The 23,686-nt window shown below is 44.1% G+C and overlaps 1 protein-coding gene across 2 annotated transcripts in view; it reads left to right on the top strand.

Moving 5' to 3' along the window:
• Window positions 1-885: 885 nt before the first annotated feature.
• Window positions 886-23,686, top strand: part of LOC115146327 (connector enhancer of kinase suppressor of ras 3-like) — a 72,772-nt gene continuing 49,971 nt past the window's right edge. Inside the window, exons 1-2 of one of the 2 annotated variants that reach the window (XM_065004265.1) lie at window positions 886-1,024; window positions 1,104-1,178. In XM_065004265.1, the coding sequence (XP_064860337.1) occupies window positions 1,118-1,178 (61 nt within the window). In that variant the 5' untranslated portion in view covers window positions 886-1,024; window positions 1,104-1,117. Of the gene's footprint in view, window positions 1,179-23,686 lie in introns of both variants that reach the window. The other variant, XM_065004264.1, reaches the window with a different exon arrangement.

Consider the following 23,686-nt stretch of genomic DNA (forward strand, 5'->3'; position numbering starts at 1 on the left):
CCCTAGTCCTTGTCGATTATTTGATTTGATGACAAGCATACTCATAACATGATGCAGCCACCACTACGCTTGAAAATATATACAAACATAATTCCACTATGACATGATAGGGTATTGTGTGTAGGCCAGTGACACAGCATTTTAAATTCAGGATTTAACACAACAAAATGTGGAAAAAGTAAAGGGGTGTGAATACTTTCTGAAGGCACTGTAGTAGTACAATGCAGACGTGGTTTATAGTTTCCTGCTGAGCAATAGCTAACGTTAGCTCACCAACAGAGCGCAGCCGTGAGCCGCAACCAATGGTAGTGTGGAAGAGGGAAATGTAATTTGTTATTTTATATGGCCTGAAGAAGGGACAGGTTATGTTGTTCCCCTTTCTGTAAAATTGCTCCGTTCGCTGATATGCTCTCAATCGCACTGTTTCAAGTCACCCTTTTCTTTGTCACCAGTCTATAACTGCTTCTAAACTGCACTGTTCTAACGTTCTGTGAAACAATGCCTGATAAGAATGACTCTGATCGATGTAGGCTACGAAAAGTTAGGTGATATGATGAAACATGGTCTATAATATTTATGATATATTTTAAAAAGGCTAAATTACCCATAACAAATGCTATATGAAGCTGCATAGACAGAAACACACAGTAAAGAAGAAAAGAAACGAACTATGCACTTCAAGAATGTACTTTTTTCCCTCAACATTTGAAAGCAATAATGTATTATTATAGTATAGTCGTTATCGGCCATAGGGCTACATTCATTATCGGTGGTCAATGTAGTAAGATATAGCCTACATATTTGTGGTGCAATGTTGTTGATTGCTCCGCCCTGTTCAGTAGTTTCAGCTGAGCGAAACTATGCAACTTGATCCCAAGCCCAGTGACGAGCTATGGGGGTTTTCACTCCTGCCTCCAACCATGTGTGATGTGATTGAGTTCCCAATCGCTGAGTGCACTGAGAATACGAGCTAGAGTGAAGAGAATCACATAGAGAAAGACAGCTGCTCTACAGAGAAGCAATGGTAGTTTTATAATACATTTGACAATCGTAGACAACCGAAAGCAGTGTTTTATAGTATCGATTTCTAATTGTTGTTTTAGATAGCTTCCTGGGAATGCAAGCAATGGATCCAATAACGAAGTGGACACCAACGCAAGTTGTCGACTGGATGAAAGGTACATTTTGATCACTTTCACTCACCGCCCAATTCACAATAATTGTCCATGTTAACCGCTATCTGAAACTTGAAACAACTCAATCCGCCTCATTCGCGGACCCCTGCAATGCATGCGCTTTTTGTTAAAGCTCATGTTTCGTAGAAACTGCCTCTATGTGCTGCCGCCAACTATCGTCGTTGTCAACTTGTTGCACAGAGAACAAAGGGAAATAATATATTGCTAATGTTTGTGAGTTTAATTTAAAAGTGTTAACACGTAACAGCTGTGTGATCTTTGACAAACACTCAGAATTATTATGACACCGGTGGACCAACGTTTCCAGACAAATTGCCTCTGGCTGTGCCTCTTGCACTGTTCTTTGAGGAGACAACTTTTGCAATAACAGTATTAACCAAAAACAGTGCAGCTATTTTTATATATCTCTATTTGACAAGCACAATGTGTTACAACAGTTTGTTTTACTGGAGGCACAATGGAGCTGAAGATTATAAACGGAATTAATTGAATCATAATTGTCTTAATTTTGTCTGATGGCTGATACAATAATCTCTAACACTGGAAACCACAAACTATTTTCCTGTAATATTTGGTTAAACACACAGCACAACTCGCACACTGCTGTATTGGTACACCCAGCATATTCTTAATGTGAGAATCAAACCTGGAATGCCGGTTATGGAAATGAATGACAACACCTAAGGACTATTTTCTTTTAACGACCTGAACCCTGTCACAGCATTGGCATGCAAAGTGACTCTGCTACTACTGGCATGAGAAGTATCGGCAGTCACAGATACGCAGCAACACTCCCCTATATGAAACATCATAGGAGGATAGAAGTGCCTCTTCTGAATTAATCTTTGTCAAAAGAAACAGCATCTGAAATGTTGTTTGATATATCCTAGGGCCTTCATTTTCCAGAGTAAAGTAATTAGATAGTTCCTACATATTTCATTGCCCTAGACTGAACACCCACATCCGTCTACTCTTCAGTAGTTGCTGAATGACGCAAACCTGGTGTGTAGGCCTTCTAGTTTTCCTGTTCAGTGCCTGTGGTGTAGATAGATGTGCTAAAGGGATTGTGGGGGGTTACCCTGTGTGCCCAGTGGATGGAGGGACAATTTGTTCAGTTGACAGGCCCTACTTGTCAGTCTTCACTCTGGCTATCTAACTCGGCAGTTCTCTGGAGGGTCTTACCACTGGCTCAGTTCACTGGACTGCCATAATGACAACAGGCCATTGGTGCTTCACATGCAGTATAAATTCAGCAAACACCAATGCTGCCTGTGCTAATCGCCCTAAGGTTGTTTTCTTCGGAGGGATCATGGTTACGTTTGTGTGTGTTGGGTCAAAAGTCGTTGGTTGTCTTCATTTTATGAAGCTGATTAGTAATGGTCCATTAATCTACACTGAACAACACTATAAACACAACATGTAAAGTGTTGGTCCCATGTTTCATGAGCTGAAATAAAAGATCCCACCAGAAATCTTACATACGCACAAAAAGCTTATTTCTCTCCAATTTTGTGCGCACATTTGTTTACATCCCTGTTTGTGAGCATTTCTCCTTTGCCAAGATAATCCATCCACCTGACAGGTGTGGCATATCAAGAAGCTGATTAAACAGCATGATCATTATTCTGGTTCACCTTGTTCTGGGGATAATTTGCAGTTATAACATAACACTATGCCACAGATGTCTCAAGTTTTGAGGGAGTGTGCAATCGGCATGCTGACTCAGGAATGTCCACCAGAGCTGTTGTCAGATCATTTATTTTCTCTACCATAAGCCGCCTCCAACATCCTTTCAGAGAATTTGTCAGTATGTCCAACTGGCCTCGCAACCACAGACAACATGCATGGCATCGTGTGGGCGAGCGGTTTGCTGATGTCAAAGTTGTGAACAGAGTGCCCCATGTTGGTGGAGTTATGGTATGGGCAGGCATAAGCTATGGGCAATGAACACAATTGCATTTTATCGATGGCAATTTGAATGCACAGAGATACCATGACGAGATGCTGAGGCCTATTGTTGTGCCATTCATCCACCGCCATCACTTCATTTTTCAGCATAATGCACGGCCCCATGTCGCAAGGATCTGTACACAATTCCTGGAAGCTGAAAATGTCCCAGCTTGCATACTCACCAAACATGTCAACGATTGAGCATGTTTGGGATACTCTAGATTTACGTGTACGACAGCTTGAACCAGTTCCTGCTAATATCCAGCAACTTAACACAGCCATTGAAGAGGAGTGGGACAACATTCCGCAGTACACAATCAACAACCTGACCAACTCTCTGCGACGGAGATACATGAGGCAAACAGTTTTCTGATCCACGCTTCTACCCTTTTAAGGTATCTGTGTTACATAGATCTGTGATATACAGATGCATATCTGTATTCCCAGTCATATTAAAGCCATAGATTAGGGCCTAATGAATGTATTTAAATTGACTGGTTTCCTTATATGAACTGTAACACAGTAAAATATTTGAAATTGCAACAATTAAAAATATTTGAAATTCATACTTTTAAGTGTATATATATATATATATATATATACACTGCTCAAAAAAATAAAGGGAACACTTAAACAACAGAATGTAACTCCAAGTCAATCACACTTCTGTGAAATCAAACTGTCCACTTAGGAAGCAACACTGATTGACAATAAAGTTCACATGCTGTTGTGCAAAATGGAATAGACAACAGGTGGAAATTATAGGCAATTAGCAAGACACCCCCAATAAAGGAGTGGTTCTGCAGGTGGTGACCACAGATCACTTCTCAGTTCCTATGCTTCCTGGCTGATGTTTTGGTCACTTTTGAATGCTGGCGGTGCTTTCACTCTAGTGGTAGCATGAGACGGAGTCTACAACCCACACAAGTGGCTCAGGTAGTGCAGCTCATCCAGGATGGAACATCAATGCGAGCTGTGGCAAGAAGGTTTGCTGTGTCTGTCAGCGTAGTGTCCAGAGCATGGAGGCGCTACCAGGAGACAGGCCAGTACATCAGGAGACGTGGAGGAGGGCAACAGCCCAGCAGCAGGACCGCTACCTCCGCCTTTGTGCAAGGAGGAGCAGGAGGAGCACTGCCAGAGCCCTGCAAAATGACCTCCAGTTGGCCACGTGCATGTGTCTGCTCAAATGGTCAGAAACAGACTCCATGAGGGTGGTATGAGGGCCCGACGTCCACAGGTGGGGGTTGTGCTTACAGCCCAACACCGTGCAGGACGTTTGGCATTTGCCAGAGAACACCAAGATTGGCAAATTCGCCACTGGCGCCCTGTGCTCTTCACGGATGAAAGCAGGTTCACACTGAGCACATGTGACAGTCTGGAGACGCCGTGGAGAACGTTCTGCTGCCTGCAACATCCTCCAGCATGACCGGTTTGGCGGTGGGTCAGTCATGGTGTGGGGTGGCATTTCTTTGGGGGGGCCGCACAGCCCTCCATGTGCTCGCCAGAGGTAGCCTGACTGCCATTAGGTACCGAGATGAGATCCTGAGACCATATGCTGGTGCGGTTGGCCCTGGGTTCCTCCTAATGCAAGACAATGTTAGACCTCATGTGGCTGGAGTGTGTCAGCAGTTCCTGCAAGAGGAAGGCATTGATGCTATGGACTGGCCCGCCCGTTCCCCAGACCTGAATCCAATTGAGCACATCTGGGACATCATGTCTCGCTCCATCCACGTTGCACCACAGACTGTCCAGGAGTTGGCGGAAGCTTTTGTCCAGGTATGGGAGGAAATCCCTCAGGAGACCATCGCCCACCTCATCAGGAGCATGCCCAGGCGTTGTAGGGAGGTCATACAGGCACATGGAGGCCACACACACTACTGAGCCTCATTTTGACTTGTTTTAAGGACATTACATCAAAGTTGGATCAGCCCGTAGTGTGGTTTTCCACTTTAATTGTGAGTGTGACTCCAAATCCAGACCTCCATGGGTTGATACATTTGATTTCCATTGATTTATTTTTGTGTGATTTTGTTGTCAGCACATTCAACTATCTAAAGAAAAAAGTATTTAATAAGAATATTTCATTCATTCAGATCTAGGATGTGTTATTTTAGTGTTCCCTTTATTTTTTTGAGCAGTGTATATTGAGTGAAAGGTCAGTTAAATCTCTCAATTTAACATTGTTTTTGACTGGATGTCCTGCAGCACCTTTCTCGCCAGGTCTTCAAGCAGGCTATCCTACTATGCACTAATATTGTGAAATTCACTTTAATACATTTTTAATCTATTTTTATATTTTCCTTAGCAATTGTTCCCAATAACACTAGCAGGGTCACACTGGGTGTTGAAGTTGATGGCAGACTAGTCATTTCCCAAATATAATATTGAATCCATTCTCATTACATTTAAGAAATTAAGCAGACACTCTTATCCAGAGGGACTTACAGGAGCGGTTAAGTGCCTTGCTCAAGGGCACATCGACAGATTTTTCACCTAGTCTGCCCGGGGATTCTAACCAGCGACATTTGGGTTACTAGCCCAATGCTCTTAACCACTTGTCTACCTGCTGCTCCTAATGCCCAGACTGAGGAGAGCTAGTGCTGTTCAGAGAATGTTTAGTCCAAATCTCAGCTGAGTAGTTTCACACTTAAAAACTCACTTTATTTTTTATCCTCCTACTCACAGCAGTCTACCAGGTTTGCTCAGGCATTCCAAATATGCAATCACAACTACTGTTCAAGTTGGTGAGTAAGAAGAGTTTTACTGACTTTAGTTTAAGAAAGACATCAGCAGTATAGTGTTACAGTATGTCTGACGTTTTCAGTGTTTGACAATAGAATTCTCCAATCACAAAGACTCTTGCAAGCAGACTGTAATTGGTGTGAGAAATGTAGCGACAGGTTTGTTCTTAAGCAATGGACCACGATTAGAGAGCAGATGATCTAGTGGCCTACATCTGTCCCAATGTGGTCACAGGATGGAAGTGTCAAAAATCAGGACTGTACCAGCCAGAGGAGGAGGGTGTCATTTTTTAGAATAGCACTGACATGCCAAATTGGTGTGTGTGTGTGTGTGTGTGTGTGTACTTTAGTGTGAAGTGCCCAGTGGCTTTGCCTCTGGAGGATGTCCGAGGCCTTATCTTGTGAGGTGATAGTGAGGCGTTGGCATTGATCTTCATGTGGCGGTGTGAACAGACTCAGAACAGAGAGCTTATTGAGCCAAGCCTCTCTCTACTACACATGATAATGCCTATCTCTCACTCTTCTGTACCAGCATGGCTGCATAAAAAAAAAAGTCCTCACAATGACCTAGGCTTTATTAATCCCCTGTAATAACCTGCATCGACTATGTATACAGCCAGTAGAGAAGCATGTGTTCATTTTAACTAAACTGGGCTAAGTACCACAGTTCAAAGAAGGAAGTATAGAATGAGGCAGGTTATTCCATGGAAATCATTAAGATAACTGTAATTTTGGCAGAAACGAATGTCCAGTAATCCTCTCATTCTCCTTTTTTAGGGTGGACCTATTGTAATCTGTTGATCTAGAGATATGTGTAACTTCCCTTTTTAAAAGGCGTTTAGACTTCAGGGAAGCTGTGTAAGAGGATTCTCCCTGAGGGACAGGAACCTGAAAGTGGTCGCAGTGGTTTCGCCCTGCCTGTCCTGTTTCTGACAAGCCCATGTGTTAACCTGATGTGGAAGAGCTTGCAATATGGGGACTTCTCAATCAGTCACCAATAGATTATAATTCTCCATTGTCCAGTTTGTTGTGTGCAACAGTATTGGTTTGGTGGTTAGGCCAAAGATTTTAATTAGAACGTACACAATGAAGACTATATTGTCTGAGAGGCTCATAAAAGGTTCCAAACTGTAAACCAGAATTGGTTGACGCTCATTTTATAATGCTTTGGAAGGTTAGAGGGGGTCACCTTCCTTGTGCCTCTGTCAAACTGGGCAGGGCAGTTAGCTTTTCATTCAAATCCCAATGTGAATTGCAAATCTCCCAGATCATCTGAGCTTAGTGGTGCTTCTAGAGGTTTGGCCCCAGTCTGCCCTAAGAGCATTGGCCTCTGAAACACACAGAGCTTAACATTGTGGGAATAATCGCAACCTTAGGTGGCACTGCTCTGGGCACAGATGGGTCACTGCAGCCATAGTGGCTAACTGCCCATGCAGAGAGATGGTGTACCTCAACTTCGGAATCATATGAGTGATATTCCTGGACTGTTGTAATCGGAATGGTTGGTATTTATTTTGACCTCACCGTAGAAAGTCTATGTTAACGACATGTTTTGTATAGGCATGATTTTGCTGCGCCAGACAATTTCCACGTTGTGGGCGAACTCTTAAGTTGCAAACAATTGTCGTGGTCTTTGCTCGTTCCTCGTGACTAGGTCTGCCGATTTTGAAGTACCACTACGTACTGTCGTAGGCTCCGACTAAGTTCCGTCAGACATTTTGAGCCTTTATGGTGTAGCTGGTGTTAGGAATCCGACGTACAGTGCGGGCAGGCCTGTAAGGCCTCAAAATGCTCACTACTGTGGTGGTGTTGGTACTATTAAAGCACTATGGAGTGAACTATGCTCTAACAGCCACTGGATATGACAGGAATGTGTTCTGCTACTGGACCGAACTACTGCCTCTGTGAATCAGCAGTGAAAACAAGCATGATGTCCTTTTATGCACTTATGCCACCAGTTTCATTTTTTTAAAGGATTTAAATGCCTGAGCTAGAATGACTGTTCAGCCTCTCTCGGTTAAGGACACACTTCCTATACACATGCACGTCTTCTCATTCAAGTGGAATCTCAATTCAATGGCTCAGACACAAGAGGCATGTGGCAGGGTCTACAGTCAATCACGGACTACAAGAAGAAACCCAGCCCAGTCACGGACCAGGATGTCTTGCTCCCAGGCAGACTAAATAACTTTTTTGCCCGCTTTGAGGACAATACAGTGCCACTGACACGGCCTGCAACGAAAACATGCGGTCTCTCCTTCACTGCAGCCGAGGTGAGTAAGACATTTAAACGTGTTAACCCTCGCAAGGCTGCAGGCCCAGACGGCATCCCCAGCCGCGCCCTCAGAGCATGCGCAGACCAGCTGGCCGGTGTGTTTACGGACATATTCAATCAATCCCTATACCAGTCGGCTGTTCCCACATGCTTCAAGAGGGCCACCATTGTTCCTGTTCCCAAGAAAGCTAAGGTAACTGAGCTAAACGACTACCGCCCGTAGCACTCACTTCCGTCATCATGAAGTGCTTTGAGAGACTAGTCAAGGACCATATCACCTCCACCCTACCTGACACCCTAGACCCACTCCAATTTGCTTACCGCCCAAATAGGTCCACAGACGATGCAATCTCAACCACACTGCACACTGCCCTAACCCACCTGGACAAGAGGAATACCTATGTGAGAATGCTGTTCATCGACTACAGCTCGGCATTCAACACCATAGTACCCTCCAAGCTCGTCATCAAGCTCGAGACCCTGGGTCTCGACCCCGCCCTGTGCAACTGGGTACTGGACTTCCTGACGGGCCGCCCCAGGTGGTGAGGGTAGGCAACAACATCTCCTCCCCCGCTGATCCTCAACACGGGGCCCCACAGGGTGCGTTCTGAGCCCTCTCCTGTACTCCCTGTTCACCCACGACTGCGTGGCCACGCACGCCTCCAACTCAATCATCAAGTTTGCGGACGACACAACAGTGGTAGGCTTGATTACCAACAACGACGAGACTGCCTACAGGGAGGAGGTGAGGGCCCTCGGAGTGTGGTGTCAGGAAAATAACCTCACACTCAACGTCAACAAAACTAAGGAGATGATTGTGGACTTCAGGAAACAGCAGAGGGAACACCCCTATCCACATCGATGGAACAGTAGTGGAGAGGGTAGCAAGTTTTAAGTTCCTCGGCATACACATCACAGACAAACTGAATTGGTCCACTCACACTGACAGCGTCGTGAAGAAGGCGCAGCAGCGCCTCTTCAACCTCAGGAGGCTGAAGAAATTCGGCTTGTCACCAAAAGCACTCACGAACTTCTACAGATGCACAATCGAGAGCATCCTGGCGGGCTGTATCACCGCCTGGTACGGCAACTGCTCCGCCCTCAACCGTAAGGCTCTCCAGAGGGTAGTGAGGTCTGCACAACGCATCACCGGGGCAAACTACCTGCCCTCCAGGACACCTACACCACCCGATGTTACAGGAAGGCCATAAAGATCATCAAGGACATCAACCACCCGAACCACTGCCTGTTCACCCCGCTATCATCCAGAAGGCGAGGTCAGTACAGGTGCATCAAAGCTGGGACTGAGAGACTGAAAAACAGCTTCTATCTCAAGGCTATCAGACTGTTAAACAGCCACCATTGAGTGGCTGCTGCCAACACACTGTCATTGACACTGACCCAACTCCAGCCACTTTAATAATGGGAATTGATGGGAAATGATGTAAATATATCACTAGCCACTTTAAACAATGCTACCTTATATAATGTTACTTACCCTACATTATTCATCTCATATGCATACGTATATACTGTACTCTACATCATCGACTGCATCCTTATGTAATACATGTATCACTAGCCACTTTAACTATGCCACTTTGTTTACTTTGTCTACATACTCATCTCATATGTATATACTGTACTCGATACCATCTACTGTATGCTGCTCTGTACCATCACTCACTCATATATCCTTATGTACATATTCTTTATCCCCTTACACTGTGTATAAGACAGTAGTTTTAGAATTGTTAGTTAGATTACTTGTTGGTTATCACTGCATTGTCGGAACTAGAAGCACAAGCATTTCGCTACACTCGCATTAACATCTGCTAACCATGTGTATGTGACAAATAAAATTTGATTTGATTTGATTCCGCCATAACCTGTTGGTGTTAGCCCATTTATCTTAGGTGTTCTCATGCTAAAACAAAATGAGCACGTTGTATAATTGAGAAATATTTTGTAGTTCTAAAATAGGCGTAAACAGTCATTCTTTCACCACGGTTGTATGTGATGTTTAACAGCATGTTAAATGGGCAATCTGCTTTTGCTTCATCCATTGAAGTCAAACTGTCAGACCATCAAAACCTCAAATATAAGCTGGTTTCACTCCAATGTTTGTAAACAAAGGAAATGTCAATAAACACTAAAGCCTCAACATGGTTAAAACTGTCATTTTGATATCATGGATGGTCAGTCATTGCATCCATAGCTCTGTCTATGAATTTGAAAGTGATTTACATTTCTCCAGCCCCATCTCTCTGCTTTTTACCGAAACAGGGGTGGGGAGAATGCTTAGTTATTTTTTAAATAGCGGATTACTGCTTTAAGGGCATATAGGCACGTCAACATTCTACCAAACACAGGCAGTAACCTAGATTGCATTCCTCAGGTTGGTTGACATTAACCCATGTAATGTCTGCCTTTGTAGTATCGCATGTAATGTATTACTGCTCAAACTACTGGTATCTCCCATCTCAAGGAAAATAGTCCAACACAATCCTATAGCTAGGACTCTTTTCACCTCGTTTTACCTCTGTTTGTAATTTTAGAACAATTTCCAGTCAACAGTACATTTTATGTTGACAGAATTTCTGTGGGTTAACAGACAGTAACTCGGTCAGTCACTCTTATTCACGACAGTATTGGGTGACGCGGAACAGGAAATTAACAGGGTGTGTTTTGTGGTGAAAAAGGATTGCTGTGTGTCTGTCCTGCCGTCACAAGGAACTACTCAATCATTCATGATTTGTGAGAGTATATTTCTTTGTGTCACTAACATATCATAAGAGATCCAGAAACACATTATTTTGTGTGTGTGTCAGAGGGAGAGAGAGACAGGTAGGTCATTAACATGGCAGAGTAGGAGTCTGTGGTGCGTCACTGCCTTGCAGTGGGATAGCTGTCTGCGTCGTGCACTGTGGGTGTCACACTGGCTGGTCACGCTGTCGCTCACAGATGACATCCCACTGAAGATGACTCACCTTCAGTCTCTCCCACACGGAGAACAGGATCGACTCATCTCAACGCCACGTCTCTTTTGAACTCGTTCTCTCTGTTCCACAGGATCTGAGTGCTAGCTGCGGGGGATTCCTATTGCGTAGTTTCTATTCAGCTGTAATGTACAGCATGTAATCTGAGGAAGAGAACATTTGGGTGGCTGCGAAATCTCAATGAAAGCAGTACAACCATTGTGGTGTGTTGGTTCTCAGCTTATTGCTTGTTGTGTGTGTGTGTGCTGATGACTTGGTGGTCTTCAGTGGGAGGGACGACAGAGTAAAGTTACTCAATCTCTTTGACCCATGTCTCCTTCCCTGACCTGGATGCGTGTAGGCTGTAAATCTTTCTAAACGGAATGTCCGTTCTCTTCCCCCCGTCTCAAGTCTCCAACTCCCCACCAGACTCGTTATCATGACTACGCTCCCGTTGATTGTTTACCGGGGCCCAGCCGTGGTTGAGGGCTGCGCTGGCAGTCATTGTGAGTGTTTGGGACCGGCACAAAGAGCAGGGTTACTGCTAAAGCCTGGTTTAGCTGAGAGAATGCACATCGTGGGTAAAAACAAATAGTGTGTGTTCCTGGGCCAAGCGGGAGGCAGGCCTGCCCGATTATGGGGAGGTCAGAAATGGGATGCCAGGTTCATTTTTAGATTTGGACGAGGAAATACTCTCTTCGCTTGGCAGTTAATGGCAGATATTTTTTCTGGTCCTTTCTGACTGTTTAACAGCCTGTTAGAACTGAACTAAAAGCCAGATTTGGAGGTTTGGAAAGTTGTGTACTCCCTTTGTTCCCCTTCAGAGATAATCTTAAAGGTACTCCCATGACATCCCTGTTAAACTTGCCAGGCCACCATGATCATACCACCTGACATGAGGAGTGAAGATCACTCACTCACTACACAGCCAGTCTATGTCTGTCTATAAATAAAGGTCACTCACTATACTGTACAGGCAGTCTGTCTATTGTCCATAAATAAGGGGCAGGAGTGTTTCCTGGTCAGGTCCCTTCTTACATGGCTGGGCATGACAGGTTTCCTCTGCCTCGCTGGGATGAGACATGGTGTTCTATCTCTGTGAAGACTGAAGAGACAACCTCAGCGAAGAATACTACATGTTTTAGCCTGGCTATATAGTGACAGTATAGGTGCCTTTTGGGGGGGGGGGGGTTTGAGTGAAGTTGACTTAAGATGGTTTTTCAGATGACTTTGGCAAGCTCTGGGAGGTGTGTTACAATTGCACAAAGACTTTGTTAAAAAACAATCGTCCCAGGACAAACAAACACAGACAACATTATAAGCATGGAGAAAGCTGGGGCTTGGTGGAGTGACAGGGAATTTCTGCCATTTTTGTGGCCCTTTGTTACTCTCTTTAGTGGTTGTTTACGTGCGAGGTAATGAGCAGCGTGGTTAGCTGGCTGGCTGCAGTGCAGTGTTTAGTAGGCGGGAGAGGTAGTTCTAGAACCACAGCATTACACACAGCTCCTGCTCCAGTCCGAGACCCAGACCTCACTGAATAAGAATGCCCATAGAAATCATTCTGCGCACTGACGTGTATGACCTCTGATTGTTGTACACAAGCTTATGCAGGGGCAGCCTCTGAGCTGTGAGAAAGGACTTCGAAAGGACCTCACACTCGACGTCAACAAAACTAAGGAGATGATTGTGGACTTCAGGAAACAGCAGAGGGAACACCCCCCTATCCACATCGATGGAACAGTAGTGGAGAGGGTAGCAAGTTTTAAGTTCCTCGGCATACACATCACAGACAAACTGAATTTGTCCACTCACACTGACAGCGTCGTGAAGAAAGGCGCAGCAGCGCCTCTTCAACCTCAGGAGGCTGAAGAAATTCGGCTTGTCACCAAAAGCACTCACAAACTTCTACAGATGCACGATCGAGAGCATCCTGGCGGGCTGTATCACCGCCTGGTACGGCAACTGCTCCGCCCTCAACCGTAAGGCTCTCCAGAGGGTAGTGAGGTCCGCACAACGCATCACCGGGGGCAAACTACCTGCCCTCCAGGACACCTACACCACCCGATGTTACAGGAAGGCCATAAAGATCATCAAGGACATCAACCACCCGAACCACTGCCTGTTCACCCCGCTATCATCCAGAAGGCGAGGTCAGTACAGGTGCATCAAAGCTGGGACAGAGAGACTGAAAAACAGCTTCTATCTCAAGGCCATCAGACTGTTAAACAGCCACCACTAACATTGAGTGGCTGCTGCCAACACACTGTCATTGACACTGACCCAACTCCAGCCACTTTAATAATGGGAATTGATGGGAAATGATGTAAATATATCACTAGCCACTTTAAACAATGCTACCTTATATAATGTTACTTACCCTACATTATTCATCTCATATGCATACGTATATACTGTACTCTAGATCATCGACTGCATCCTTATGTCACTAGCCACTTTAACTATGCCACTTTGTTTACTTTGTCTACATACTCATCTCATATGTATATACTGTACTCGATACCATCTACTGTATGCTGCTCTGTACCATCACTCATTCATATATCCTTATGTACATATTCCTTATCCCCTTACACTGGGTATAAGACAGTAGTTTTGGAATTGTTAGTTAGATTACTTGTTGGTTATCACTGCATTGTCGGAACTAGAAGCACAAGCATTTCGCTACACTCGCATTAACATCTGCTAACCATGTGTATGTGACAAATAAAATTTGATTTGATTTGATTACAGGAAGAAACTCAGCAACCCATAACTGGTCTTTCCGTTTGTCCTGTTGAAACGTGGATGTGACTGACGCGTTTGGTGCTTGGGAACTCAGCCATGAGTGACTGTCAGAGTTTATGAGCCTGTGGCACTTTCTGTTGTTCACTCCCCTTGGTGTAGTTCTCTATCGTTCCATCTTTGTCACATGCCTGCAGGTCAGCAAGTATATCCACAGGTCAAAACTCCCCTTCCTTTCCCATCACAGCCCTATAATCCAACCTCCTTGACCTCTGTCAGTGTCTCGCCACCTTATCTGCTGAGTGAGGTATCCCCAGTGTGACTGGAGCCTGCATGGGGAGTAGGGCCAGGATGAGGTTGTGTTTATCTTACCACACGACATGAGTGTGATCTCTGCGCCGTCATCGTCCATCTCCCTTCGACAGACGGCTTTTTTTTGTCACTCTCCTTAAGACATTTATCATGTTGGAGAACCAGGTTAAAAGTGTAATCTTTGTTCAAGATAAGCCCTGCAAGGCAAAAATACACTTTGTTAAACTTAGGACCGTACACAAATAGCCTACAGAAACACACCAATGAATGAACTGATGAGGGCACACATTTGCTCCTGGTGATGGTAACTTCTAAGCTTACAGACAGTAAACAGGATGGGCCATAATGTGAAATTGTACTCTTGGATAAAGTCCTCCCCAAAAATGTTCTTTATAGCCCAGGGGGCATAGCTTATAGATAGATACTCAATGTGCACAGTTGGTTAGATGCTCAGTGAGGATGGTACTGTTGCACAACTGTCTCTTTCACACTAGCTACTGTGTGTGGTCTTTGTTTTGCTCATGTGAAGTAAAGTCCTGCATCAGAGGAAGGCTTAGCACTTTTCTTTGAGTTTTTTTTTCTAATTACAACCCAGGCTGCCCAGAGCCATTGTGCTGGAATGTTGGAATTCCCACAATGGCACGCCTCCTGAGAACAATGGCTATTCCTCTGATTCCCCACAGGTTTGCCGGGTTAAATAAAATGGGGAGAGTTACAGTGGCACTGCTATTGTACGCCCAGCAGCTTTCCCATTGTCCAGCCCAGGCAGGGTAGGACCAGGGAGGAGACAACAAGGGGACAGATGGCCAGAGCCCCCCTGGAAAACAGTGAGGAGAGGCAGGGCTTTTTCTGTGGGAGGTGAAAGACTGTTCTCTCACATGTAATCAAACCCCTGAGAACCCAAGCTAAGCCTGCCAGAGTATCACCGGGCTTGGTGGTGGATGTGAGCCTGGCGTTGGGAGGAGCGAGAGGAGGGCTATGTGCATGCAAGTGGACGTGCACCAGTGTGTTTATATACTGTTGTAAGGAACAGATGTGCATGTCATCCTAAATCTGCAGTACATAATCAATTATGTAGGATTAACCGGTGTTTTGATCAAGGTCTGCTTCAGATAAGAAAAAGACGTAGTGTTCTCTTGTAATAGAACCCACAATCTAAGGCATTTGGATTTCATTGTAAAGCAAATAACCTTACACATGATATCTGCTTCCAAAAGTGTTGCAGTAGTATACTAGCGAGTCTACATGCTGTGGGGCTCTGTGCAGCCTTTTTCTTCTATACTTGTTAGCATTTCCAGTGTCTGACTCACCTGATTATTCTTTGATTCTCCATGGACTGTCATGTTCTGGCTTCTGAAAGGAAACCTGCTGTTTTTCGTGCTTCAGTAAGGATGTGAACCAGGAATGTTAGGATTATCACAGAACTAGCCAGGCTGTTGGCTGCCAAAATGACAGTGTTTACATGGCCAAAAACTTGTGCTTAGAGCCTTAAAGGGATACTTAGAGATTTTGTCGATGAGGCCCTTTTATCTACTTCCCCAGAGTCAGATGAACTTGTGGATACCAAGTGTATGTCTCTGTGTCCAGTATAAAGGATGTTTAGAGGTAGTTTTTGAGTGAATGCTAACTAGTGTTACCCGTAGACTTCCAGCCATTGCGCTAACGCTAGTTAGCAACTTCCTTCAAAATGCACGCAGAGAAATAAAAATGGTATCCACGAGTTCATTTAATTGCCAAAATCTCTAAGTATCCCTTTAAGAATGCCTTATATTTACGTTTTAGTCATTTAGCAGCTCTTATCCAAAGCAACTTACAGTAGTGATTGTATACAATTCCGTACTGTGTCCCCCCCCCATGCTCTACCAACTGAGCCACACAGGACTTTCAGTGGAATCCAGATCCGTTTCTAAAGTCCAAACTGAGCCTCAGCCTCTCGGCTTTTTCCCAGCTGTCCAGAATCATGCCTGTCTGTGTCAACTCCTGTCACTTCTGGACTGAAGCTGTTTTGTTGATAACCTGTTGTACATAGTTCCAGGTCCAAATGACTGGATGTAGTGGGTGACAGCAGGACCTGCACAGTAACAGCAGGTGCCCGTCCATCCTGCCCCTGCTCCAGACTGGGTGGGGTAATGATAGACTGTGGGCATCAGGTCTAGCTTTGTTACTCATCCCCCATATTGTGAAAATAGATCACTCAGTCTAATTGCTTTGAAATGGAACTTCCTCCTATTATGTTACATTGAAAACACACTTGGCTACAACCATATGTTTGGCCTCTCGTGTAATGAGTCAATTGGATTGTTGGCACTAATACATACACACTGATGTTCAAATTAGCAGAAACCTGGGTTAGTGAGACAGAATTAGTCAGTTTATGCATGTTGCTTCTCGCGTCATCTCAGCTTTTGCATTTAAGTGTGTGTTAAGTGTTGGCAGTAAAACATTTCTAAAGCATTTGAGCCTGGTTACCCATTTGAAGAGCTTTCACATACTCTGAAAAGACACCCCCACTCATCTCCTTCGTCATTTCACAATGTGACATCCAACCTCCCTCACTTGTTTTTATGTCCTTAATGGAAATTGATAGTTTGTGTGTGTGTGTGTGTGTGTGGAAAAAGGGCATATTTTCTTCTGGTTGTGGCAAGGGTACAGGCCAGAGAACATGGGGAAAGGGTGATAAACTAGTCAGTTGTACAACTGAATGCCTTCAACTGAAATGGGTCTTCCGCATTTAACCCAACTCCTTTGAATCAGAGAGGTGCGGTTGGCTGCCTTAATAAACATCCACGTCTTCGGTGCCTGTGGAACAGTGGGTTAACTGCCTTGCTCAGGGGCAGAAAACAGATTTTTAGTGCCTGAAGCCTCTGGGAACAAATGCTGTGTGACTCCTATGGGAGAAATCCACTATGTATTGTATGACTATAGGGATAGTGCTGTGTGTGGTTCCAATGGGAATAATGGAATCTGACTGGGGGAACCCATGTTCCCACCAGGGTTTCCAGTAGGAAAATTTGGCAATGTGACTGACAATTTTCTTATGTAAGGCTTGTTCATTGAGAGAGAGCTTATTTTACAATGATCCCATGAAATGAGGCCTGCATTTATGAAAGCACTTTTTTCCAAAGTTCAAATTTATATCGCACTTCAAAAAAAATAAGTTTTTACTGTTCTGAATGATGATAAATGTTCTGGTTATTGTCATTTAACTATGGTGGGGTTGTGACTCATGTTGTGTAATATACGTGTCTTATTGATAACTCTGGTTCCTACGATAGGCAGTTGGCTGCCTAGTGATTGCAACGTAACTCTTGTTTCCAAGTGCTACTGAATAAGCTTAACTGAAATGCACTAATTGTGCATGATGCACATCATTACTCTACTCGTCTATCGATCCATTCCAAATCTTTCTACTATACAGTGGGGCAAAAAAGTATTTAGTCAGCCACCAATTGTGCAAGTTCTCCCATTTAAAAAGATGAGGCCTGTGATTTTCATCATAGGTACACTTCAACTATGGCAGACAAAATGAGAAAAAAAATCCAGAAAATCACATTGTAGGATTTTTTAAATGAATTTATTTGCAAATGATGTTGGAAAATAAACTTTTGTTCTTGACAAAATACTTATCTCAATACTTTGTAATATACCCTTTGTTGGCAATGACAGAGGTCAAACGTTTTCTGTAAGTCTTCACAAGGTTTTCACACACTGTTGCTGGTATTTTGGCCCATTACTCCATGCAGATCTCCTCTAGACCAGTGATGTTTTGGGGCTGTTGCTGGGCAACACGAACTTTCAAGTCCATCCAAAGATTTTCTATGGGGTTGAGATCTGGAGACTGGCTAGGCCACTCCAGGACCTTGAAATGCTTCTTACGAAGCCACTCCTTCCTTCGTTGCCCGGGCGGTGTGTTTGGGATCATTGTCATGCTGAAAGACCCAGCCACGTTTCATCTTCAATGCCCTTGCTGATGGAAGGAGGTTTTCACTCAAAATCTCATGATAAATGGCCCCATTCATTCTTTCCTTTACACGGATCAGCCGTCCTGGTCCCTTTGCAGAAAAACAGCCCCAAAGCATGATGTTTCCACCCCCATGCTTCACAGTAGGTATGGTGTTCTTTGGATGCAACTCAGCATTCTTTGTCCTCCAAACACGACGAGTTGAGTTTTTACCAAAAAGTTATATTTTGGTTTTATCTGACCATATGACATTCTCCCAATCTTCTGGATCATCCAAATGCTCTCTTGCAAACTTCAGACTGGCCTGGACATGTTGTGGCTTAAGCAGGGGGACACGTCTGGCATTGCAGGATTTTGAGTCCCTGGCGGCGTAGTGTGTTACTGATGGTAGGCTTTGTTACTTTGGTCCCAGCTCTCTGCAGGTCATTCACTAGGCCCCCCCGTGTGGTTCTGGGATTTTTGCTCACCGTTCTTGTGATCATTTTGACCCTACGGGGTGAGATCTTGCGAGGGAGATTATCAGTGGTCTTATATGTCTTCCATTTCCTAATAATTGCTCCCACAGTTGATTTTTTTCAAACCAAGCTGCTTACCTATTGCAGATTCAGTCTTCCCAGCCTGGTGCACGTCTACAATTTTGTTTCTGGTGTCCTTTGACAGCTCTTTGGTTTTGGCCATAGTGGAATTTGGAGTGTGACTGTTTGAGGTTGTGGACAGGTGTCTTTTATGCTGATAACAAGTTCAAACTGGTGCCATTAATACAGGTAACGTGGGGAGTACAGAGGAGCCTCTTAAAGAAGTTAAATGTCTGTGAGAGCCAGAAATCTTGCTTGTTTGTAGGTGACCAAATGCTTATTTTTCACCATAATTTGCAAATAAACTCATTTAAAATCCTACAATGTGATCTTCTGGATTTTTTTTCTTCTCATTTTGTTTGTCATAGTTGAAGTGTACCTATGATGAAAATTACAGGCCTCATCTTTTTAAGTGGGAGAACTTGCACAATTGGTGGCTGACTAAATACTTTTTTGCCCCACTGTACATGACACGGGCGGCATATGTTTATCTTCCCTAGGGTGGCAGCAGAACTGCTAGGACTGGGCCCGACCCACACAATTTGCCTCGAAGTTAGTTCCGTTTCTGGTGGACCTTGGCCTGCTCAGTGACCCGCTGCTGTTGGGAAGTCAAAATGATCCAACCACCTGGTGCAGCTCGATGCACATCAGCCTTGTTACTTTGTCTTCGAGAAGGCGCCATCTTGAGGCAGTCTGTTTTGGAGAAGGAATCGCCTCTCGGCAGTCACACTGACAACGGGGATGGTCAACACAGTCTTTGGCAATTTTGCTTAGCCGGGGTACACTTGGATGAAGTCCCTTATGAGGAACTTGCATTTTTTGCGTGAGTAAAAATAGAAACCCACTAATACTTGACGATTTATTAGCCTATGAAGTAGCCCATATTTGGAGTTGGAGCACATCGACTGGTATTTACATCAATGAATAAAAAGCATTATTTTGATATGGATTTCCTTTCTTCCGGGCAATATGCCCGGCAACATTTTTATATTTATCGGCTATAAAACATTTTTACTGGCTAGAAGCCGGCATCTACCAGTACCCACTCTTTCCCCAGCAGGATCCCCTGTTAGTCCCATTAGAGGGGATGCCCCCCACACACACACACACACACACACACAGGCTGTTTGAAGTGGCAGACTAGTTCACACTGTCCATGACATGATCCAGGATTCCAAATTCAAGGTAGTGCTCTTAGAGGGATTTTGGAGGCATTTGAAAAATTAGGGAACAACACAAACAAATCAACCAATTTCTATATTGGTGTAACAAAAGTTCTCCTTTGGGAAGTTTTTTTTTTTTTTTTTTCTACCGCAAAGCTTTGTAATCAGCTCTTACATGGGCTGTTCAGGAGAGGTTCATCTGTTTAAATCTACAATCCTTAGTTGCTACATACATTTTTGTACTTATGAATAAATTATATACCCATTGATTTTTGGGAATATAACTTATAAATTCATACCCCATCAGAACCCAAAATATATATGCTTGTTTTACGCCAATGTTTGTCAACAATGTAATGTAAACAAACAGCCTTTGAACATGGTTAAAGCTATCCTTTTGATATCATGGATAGTCAGACCAACAGATGAAAGGATTATATATGCATTTGAGTGTTATCATTTTCTCCAGGCCCATCCCTCAGCTTTTTACCAAAACAGAGGTGGGAAGACCGCTTTGTTATTGATTCAACTAAGGATTCTAGCTTTAAGGATGGGAAGGAAAACAGGCACTGTCTGAGCCAGAGCAGGCCTGGTAACCTAAACCTCAAGCTTGCCTTCCCCTCTACCCTTCTTTACTCATCCGTGGAGATATTCCGCAGGAAATGCCTTTTAACACGGCGAGGGTAATGCAGGAAGGAGAAACTTTAGCCCATGGTTTCCATCCTTTTTGTTTCTCTTTAACCCCATTACCAGCGGCTGGCCCAGTCAGAGGCGTAGTCTTTGTTTGTGTTGGGCTGGGTTCAGTCCGCCCGCCAACACGGCAGCACAGCGCTCGCTGGGACCCACTCATAGTCTCCTCCACTGGGTCCATGAAGTGAGTTCCCTCTGTGCTGCCTGAACCCGGTTAATCTAAGGGGTTAAGCCAGAACTGTCAAGTCTGCCCTGGGAATTCTCAACATAGGAATGGGAAAGATGTTTAGACAGTAAATGTACTTGACTGGTTGTGTTATACTTGAGCAGTTTGATAGATTCATTTGCAGAAGCCTTGCAGACTTTCCCTAAACATTTTTGTGTTTTATATGTTGTTAAAAATGCAATAAAGCACAGCTAATGGTATATTAAAGAGATTCTTCTGCACATTTGTAGTATTTCGTTTTTTTGTGTAAGACTTGGCTGTTCCGAGTTGTTGGGTTTGAATGTGGGTCTAATGTCAATGTAATTGTTTCTATGAATGTACAGAATGTGTGTGTGGTTGCAAAGTGGACAGTCCATCACAGTAGCATGCACACACTACTCTTGCTGCAATCCAGTAGATGTGATTGGCACAGCAGCCTCTGTGGTCAGTCTTGGGAGCCCGTGTCTGTCTCTCTGCCAAACAGATTAATAGTCTGCTCTGGTATCTGTAACCGGATCTCCTGCAGCACTGAACCATTCAATACGCTCACACACACACACACACACACACACACTTTGCCTTAGCAACAGCACTCCACACACACACATTGATTGTCACACAGGCATAAATATGAGGTACCATTCATAAAGATGGCCCCTGACCACAGAACACACCCTGTCTGCACACACACATGCTCTACATACACTATATGTAGTATATTCCTATACGGAGTGTGGTTATTATGGCTGCAGTTTAGACTGGAAAGAATGCTAGAATCCAAAGTGCTCTGTGTGTGTGTTGTGCAGCTGACAGGCCATTCAGGGGACCAGGGCTCAGGGCCTTAGCTCTGCAGCTGCCCCTCTCTGTGCCCTCTTTGATAAGCAAGATGGAGTTTCCTCCCTTCCTCTCTGGCCCATGCCTCCTCTCCCACACACAGGCCTGTTCTTCACTCTGTTGTCACAACACTGCTTACAGGCCCAAATGAGAGGGGGTTGTGATTGTTGCAGTCAGGTTTTATTTAGAACAAGAATCATTTTTGTTTGGCTCTAAGGGAGACTTATTTGCTGGAGCTGTTTTGTCCTTTCCCCCCAAAATAATTAAAATTACACGTCACATGTTTTATTATCTAAAGCACTCCACATTACCCACACAGACTTCTGAGAAGAGTGCTTGTGACGATTATCATAATGTCATCCGTCACTTAATCTAAATGCATGTCTATATGAAGAACCAGACATTGATTATGGAACACATTCAAATAAAAAGCCTCACTGGGCAAGAAAAGTCTATTGCCGCCTCACTGTAAAATCCAACCGCTGGGTCAATCTCACAGACCTGTAAAATATGAACCGCGTTTCGTTGGTCCAATTGATCCAGCTGCGACCTTACTAAGTGTCACTGTAATGTAGTATGGATTTCTTATCCTTTAGTGGGCAGAATGGCTGGTATTGTGATCGTTACAACTCATCCAACAGTGTAGGGATTTGAATAGCAGACGAGACATCCTCCAACTGTAATCAGACCCGAGAGCCATCTATTGTTTAACTGGCCAAACAGACTTCAGTCAGGTTTAACCTCTTCTGTTTATGGTGTGTTTATCTTGAGGATAGATCTGATGCACCTGTTTTTCTCTCTGCTGTTGGATTGTGTACACACAGCCGCCTGTATGTTGTCCGGTGTCAAGTCTGCAATTAGAACTGGGCTTGTCAATACAAGGCTGTTGCGTCTTTACAGGGATTAATGATTTGTGTCTCAAACGAGGAATCGGTACTGAATGCTATAGGGAGCCAGGAGGCCTGCATCAAAGCAGGATTAATGAGGAATCGGTACTGAATGCTATAGGGAGCCAGGAGGCCTGCATCAAAGCAGGATTAATGAGGAATCGGTACTGAATGCTATAGGGAGCCAGGAGGCCTGCATCAAAGCAGGATTAATGAGGAATCAGTACTGAATGCTATAGGGAGCCAGGAGGCCTGCATCAAAGCAGGATTAATGAGGAATCGGTACTGAATGCTATAGGGAGCCAGGAGGCCTGCATCAAAGCAGGATTAATGAGGAATCGGTACTGAATGCTATAGGGAGCCAGGAGGCCTGCATCAAAGCAGGATTAATGAGGAATCGGTACTGAATGCTATAGGGAGCCAGGAGGCCTGCATCAAAGCAGGATTAATGAGGAATCGGTACTGAATGCTATAGGGAGCCAGGAGGCCTGCATCAAAGCAGGATTAATTGCTTTACTATTTTCTCATATTATCTTTTGAGTCTTTCCACACGAATAGGTCTTCCTTATAGGCAACGTTCCCTCATCAAATCTGTTTTTCTCAGCGCAAACTTGAACGTTGTGAAAATTCTTTGCAACTTTCTTTGTGTTTACTGTGAACATTGAGGCTGTACCCACTTTATTAGTTTTAGCACTGGTGAAGTGGCTATTTGATCATAATGTAGGCCTACCAGAGTGGCCTACCATAAAAAACAATGTCGAAGATGCTTCAAAAATTTAACATGAAAATAGCTGTTCTATCATTCAGCCTACAGTAGCAGCCAATGTGTGCTGTTCAATGTAGGCCTACATTCCATTTAAACTTTTGAAGCATGCATGCAGGGCTTGAAATTAACCGGTTTATCCACTTGTCCCTAAGACAAGGTGACTGGAAATGGTTGTTTGACGCAAGAAACCACTACAAAATATGCATTATTTATTTCCATACCAATATTAGAGAATCAGGCAAATTATGCTACCCTCTGCCCATTGGCTACTTAGCTTATTCAACCCTGTCTCAAAATACAACACTACAAATGGAGCAAAGCTCTTTACCTGACTCTTTTCAAAGATGTCTAGAAATGCACACAATTTGTGCTCTTGTAGGAAGCAATCACTCCCCTATTGCTGACTACAAA

This window comes from Oncorhynchus nerka, linkage group LG18 (assembly GCF_034236695.1).
Source record: "Oncorhynchus nerka isolate Pitt River linkage group LG18, Oner_Uvic_2.0, whole genome shotgun sequence".
Classification (NCBI taxonomy): Eukaryota; Metazoa; Chordata; class Actinopteri; order Salmoniformes; family Salmonidae; genus Oncorhynchus; species Oncorhynchus nerka.